This window comes from Ceratotherium simum, chromosome 18, assembly GCF_057802395.1.
Source record: "Ceratotherium simum simum isolate JZ-2026a chromosome 18, ASM5780239v1, whole genome shotgun sequence".
NCBI lineage: Eukaryota > Metazoa > Chordata > Mammalia > Perissodactyla > Rhinocerotidae > Ceratotherium > Ceratotherium simum.
The window spans coordinates 54685588-54691455 of NC_141917.1; the positions used below are offsets into that span (position 1 = coordinate 54685588).

General features: G+C 41.8%; 1 protein-coding gene across 1 annotated transcript; it reads left to right on the top strand.

Annotated features, from left to right (window-relative positions):
* Positions 1-240: 240 nt before the first annotated feature.
* LOC101394368 (olfactory receptor 6M1-like) lies at positions 241-1234 on the top strand. Its single transcript, XM_004423034.1, has 2 exons — positions 241-611; positions 820-1234. Exons 1-2 carry the CDS (start codon positions 241-243, stop codon positions 1232-1234), a joined length of 786 nt encoding a protein of 261 aa, XP_004423091.1.
* The last annotated feature ends 4634 nt before the right edge of the window (positions 1235-5868 follow it).

The window sequence follows — 5868 nt, forward strand, 5'->3', positions numbered from 1 at the left end:
TAATTATTAAGAACTTTGATTTTTATATATTTTATCTGAGAAGTTATCAGAAAAAATGAACCCAACCATATTTTTCAATCATATAGCTTATTCTTGCAAAAATAAAGTGTAAATAAAATGACCGAAACTCCATATATCTTAGAATACGTTTTAATGAGTGATATATCTAGCTTCTTTCTATTCCTTGACTCAATTTAGAGAAGAGATTCCCTACCGAACACAGAGAAGGAGAACTGGACCATGGTGACCGGGATCATTCTTACAGGGATATCAATCACCAGAGCCCTTGGGGGCCTCCTGTTCTTGATTTTTTTACTGACCTACTTGGTGACAGTCCTTGGAAACACACTCATCATTACCCTGATTCTTGTGGATTACAGGCTCCAGTCACCCATGTATTTCTTCCTCAGCAACCTCTCTTTCAGTGAAATATTAACCACAACTTGTGCTGTTCCTACAATTCTGGCAGGTTTCCTGTTAGGAAAGAAGAGCATCTCAATTGGTGGATGCTTTGCCCAGATGTATTGCTACTTCCTTTCAGGATGCTCTGAATTTCTCCTTTTTGCCATCATGTCCTACGGCTGTTATGTGGCCATTTGCAGCCCCCTTCAGTACCCTGTGATTATGACCAGCTCACTCTGTGTCTGTCTTGTCATCTTTTCCTAGGTGGGCAGCTTTCTCCTCATCCTCCCACCCACTGTCCTTAAGGTAGGACTGCCATACTGTGGCCCCAATGTGATCATTTTTTGATCACTTTTGATCAAAAATTGATCATTTTCATCACTTTTGATCAAAAATTGATCATTTTTTCTGTGACAGTGCCCCTCTCCTCCACTTGGCCTGTGCTGACATCCGTGTCATTGAGCGGCTGGACTTCCTCAGCTCCCTTGTCCTGCTCATCAGCTCCCTCTCCCTCACAGTGGTCCCCTACGTCTACATCCTCTCCACCATTCTGAAGATACCCTCAGGCCAAGGTCAATGCAAAGCCTTTGCCACATGTGCCTCTCACTTCACTGTGGTCTCTATGGGCTACAGGATTTCCATCTTTGTCTATGCCTGCCCCTCACAGAAGAGTAGCCTGCATCTCAATAAGACCCGCTTTGTGCTCTCCAGTGTCATCACACCACTCCTGAATCCCTTCATCTTCAGTCTATGGAATGAATCCATGAAAGATGCACTGAAGGACACCTTGCCCAAGGGCCAGAACTGCCTGAAGGGGATCAGATCCACGTGACAGGATCTTTGAGAATGACCACAAACCTGAGCATTTTTAGCCTTGCAGAGAATGAATTCAATATAGCAATTGATGCCACAAAAGGGGGAATGGCTCTGTTATGTCTAGTATTATTTACACTCATAATAACACAGCTAAACAGGATTAATCTACAATTTATTTTTTCAAGATGGCTAAATAAGCATAAAACAAATAATTTAATAGTTGTGACAGTGACACTTGTAGTACTACAAGTAGTACTACACCAAGATGTCGTGGTGTTGGTGCTGTTATTAAGGATGGTCAAATCAATAACGATCGAAGAAAAAAGAAGGCCTCTATTGTGTATATTACTTTGTTGAGCTTATATATTCTAAATTCAGAGAAAAGAACCACTGAGCTCTCTGGTCCTGTAGGAAGGACACTCATACACACACACACACAGACACACACACACACGCAGAAATATAATTAAAGAATAACTTGAGGTATTTAAACTTCAATAGTAACCTTGTATAAACTAACATTACAAACATTGTCTTTTTATTATAAATTTTACTTATATTTATGTATTGTACTTTTCCATAGAGTTTTCTCTTTATCATTTGGATTTTTTTTCTATGTCAGTTCAGGCATTGTCTTCTTTATGAAGTAATTATTCTCTTCCAGTTAGGAAGGAAGACTTCCTTCATCAATGAACATGGCATATATCCATACTATAAATTTCACTACTTTAGAGATGTAAGAGATAATGTGAAATATTTGACTTGATAAAATCAAATAAACCATCATTCCTTGTACTGTAGCCCTTTTAAAATTTTATTATACTTTAACGTTAGTTGTTTAGTTGTTATCTTTTCCAATCAAAATGTTATGTCCATGCCAGGGAAAACATTGCCTTTCTGCTAAAAAAATTTAAAACTAGAACTAGACAAGAACTCAACACAGAAGCAACTGGAGTCTAGATTTTTTTTTCGTCTTTTGTCTCTGTTTTCTCTTTGCATAAGACCTTCTTCACAAACCTGGCACACTGACTTTGCTCACGTGTGGGCAAGATGGTCAAATTCAGTTCCTGAATTTTATATTTGCATAGATCAATGGAGAGAGGTTGACCCAATTCAAGTTTGAAATATTCCAGCTATGCCATTTTATTTTCTGGCTTTAGCCATCTGCCTTCACAGCATCAATCAAATGCAGCCAGTATTTTTATGTCATGACAAGTGTCTGTGCACTTTTGGAAGGAACTAAATATCAGGAGAAGAGGTTTATGCACAGTGAAGAAAATAGATAAGCACTAAAGAAATTTCTTAGTTGCCTTCTCTATCCTTCTTCACATATAATTAAATCCTACACTGATTTAATTAATGGTATAATGCATATACAGCCATACATTTCATCTAACCTTTGCACAATAGATAAGGTGGGCATTTAATCCATGGCCAATTTTGGGCTCCTTTTGAAAATAAAATGGAAGTGGGGGAGAAGTCAAGATGGTGGCATAGGCAGGCTCTGAACTCACCTCCTCCCATGGACAGAGCCAATTTACAACTACTCTTGGAAAAATTACCCCTGAGAGAGAACTGAAAAGTGAATAAGAGGACCTCCTGTAACAAATGACAATCCTAATTGAGGTGGAAGAGGCAGAAATTCCCTTCTGGAGAGGAAAAACACCACTTTCACAAGCCGCAGCACTTCATGGCCGCCCGGGGGCAGCCCAAAGGTATGCAGCCCTCCCTGGAGGAGGAGGGTCCTGGCCAGGGAACGCCCCCACTGTAGGCATTTTTTGGACCCAGCACAATTGAGAAGAGTGGCGTAATATCTGACTTTGCGTGATACTAAATCATTGGGGAGTATCCCTGGAAAAACTGGTTCACGAAGAAATTAAAACTGGCTCTTAAAAGGCCCACACACAAACTCACTCATTTCAGAAAGCAACCTAAAATCAGCAGAAAGAAAGGTGCACAGCCCTTTGGGGAAAAGAGACTCACCTGATAGACTGTGAGTGCATCTCGGTGAGACCTGAGACCTCTCCAGGGACTGGGACATTGGCGGTGGCCATTGTGGTGGCCTGATGTGGGTGTGCTGACACGGGACGCTGGAAGACAGCATTGGAGTTCTCCCTGGGGCCTAGTGCTAGCCCAGGGTCTGCCCCACCCACTAGAGCACCGATTTAATCCAGCTCAGCCAGGGCAAGCAGCCCACACTAGGGACTGGACCCACCCAACAACAAGCCCTCAGGCAACTTGTGGGCCTGCTAAGGGAGCTGCCTGGATTCTCCACAGCCTGGTGACTGGGTCTGCCTCTGTAGGGCAGGGTGTATGCAAGGAGTGGGTGGAGAGTGTGCGGCTCCTGCCTTGGAGAGACTGGGTACACTTCAGGAGGTTGGGGCACGTGCAGGGGACAGGACTGTGTTGACTGTGGGTGTGGACCTGTAGGCGGTGGGGCTTGTCAACTGCAGAAGTCTTGTGCTTCTCAAAGAGTGACATGGGGGTTGGTCCCACCTTCCAGAGCCTGAAACAATTGGGTGCTCCCGTGCCTGAGGCCAGTCCCACCAGGCTGCAATCCTCAGAGAGTTGACAAGGGACCTCAAGGCTAGAGGCTTATAGCAACTGTAAGCCCTTGAGCCTAACAACTTGCCACATTGGGGGCCTACTCACTTAATAGAAATAGAGCAACAGGAATGTGATACTAGACATTGCAGCCAACTGTGCTGGGACACCCCACACCCAATAAAGAGACTGAAGGGTCCACAACAACTACCCACAGCGGAGCATTACAACGGCTGGCCAGGGGCATAGCTCAGCCTCCCTGGGCATCTACAGGAAGAACAACTGCACCACAACAGAAGGACACACATAGCCCACACAGGGATCACTCCTGGAACATTTGCAACTGGAGAGGAGAGGGAAGCACACTGTCAGGCCTCCTAAGGCATCACTTATATAAGGTCACGTCTCCAAGAACAGGAGATGTAGCTGACCTACCTAATACATAGACACAAGCACAGGGAAAGAGGCAAAATGAGGAGGCAAAGGAATACATCCCAAGTAAGGGAACAGGACAAAACCCCAGAAAATGAACTAAGTGAAACAGAAATGAGCAACCTACTCGACAGAGAGTTCAAAGAGTGTTAAGGATGCTCACAGATCTTGGTAGAAGAATGGATGAACTCAGAATGTCAACAAAGAAATGGAATATATAAAAAAGAACCAATCAGGAATGAAGAATACAATATTGGAAATGAAAAAGACAATAGAGGAACTCAAAAGCAGAGTAGAGGATACAGAAGAACAGATCTGTGAGCTGGATGAAAGACTAGAAGAAATCACCCAAGCTGAAGAGATAAAAGAAAAAAGAATTAAAAAGAGTGAAGACAGTCTAAGGGACCTCTGGGACAACATCAAGCACACTAACATCCATGTTATAGATGTCCCAGAAGGAGAAGAGCGAGACAAGGGGTCAGAGAATCTATTTCAAGAAATAATAGCTGAAATCTTCCCTAACCTAAGGAAGGAAACAGACATCCAGGTACAGGCAGCACAGAGAGCACCAAACAAGATAAACCCAAAGAGGCCCACACCAAGACACATCATAATTAAAATGTCCAGAATTAAAGATAAAGAGAGAATCCTAAAAGCCACAAGAGACAGACAAGTTACATACAAAGGAAACCCCATAAGGCTATCAGCTGACTTCTCTGCAGAAACCTTACAGGCTAGAAGAGAGTGGCACGATATATTTAAAGTGCTAAAAGGAAAAAAACCTACAGCCAAGAATACTCTACCCGGCAAGGTTATCATTCAAAATGGAAGGGGAGATAAAAAGTTTCCCAGACAAGCAAAAATTAAAGGAGTTTGTCCCCAAGAAACCAGTACTACAAGAAATGATAAGGGGATTTATTTAAGGGGAAAAGAGAAGACCACAAATAGGAAAAATTATCTATCTCCATGATAAGAGGGTAATGGATACAAATGCACAAAAAAGAGGTTAGATATGACATCAAAAACATAAAATGAGGGAGGAGGGGAGTTAAAGATTAGAGATTTCAGACAGGTCAAATTAAAGAGACTATCAACTTAATATAGATTGCTATATACGTAGGTTACTATATATGAACCCCCTGGTAATCACAAACCAGAAACCTATAATAAATACACAAAAAAAATAAGGGAAAGGAACCCAAACATAATACTAAAGAAAGCCATCAAACCACAAGGGAATAGAGCAAGAGAAGAAGAAAGGAACAGAGAGGAACTACTAAAACACCAAGAAAAAAAAGTTAAATAGTGGCAGTAAGTACATACTTATCAATTGCTACTTTAAATGTTAATGGATGAAATGCTCCAATTAAAAGGCATGGGGTGGCTGACTGGATAAAAAAACAAGACCCATATATATGGTGCATACAAGAGACACATTTAAGATATAAAGACACTCACAAACTGAAAGTAAAGGGATGGAATAAGATGTTGCATGCTAATGGCATTGAAAAGAAAGCTGGGGTAGCAATACTCATATCGGACAAAGTAGACTTTAAAATGAAAACTAAAAAAAGACAAAGAAGGGGACTACATAAGGATCAAGGGAACAATCCAGCAAGAGGACATAACACTTGTAAATATCTATGCACCCAATGCAGGAGCACCTAAATATAT

Bases quoted from the DNA above. Each gene is read 5' to 3' on its own strand.
- LOC101394368 (XM_004423034.1), top strand. From the start codon at position 241: ATGGTGACCGGGATCATTCTTACAGGGATATCAATCACCAGAGCCCTT. The intron at 612-819 runs GTACCCTGTGAT...TTTCTGTGACAG, and splicing joins GCCATTTGCAGCCCCCTTCA to TGCCCCTCTCCTCCACTTGG.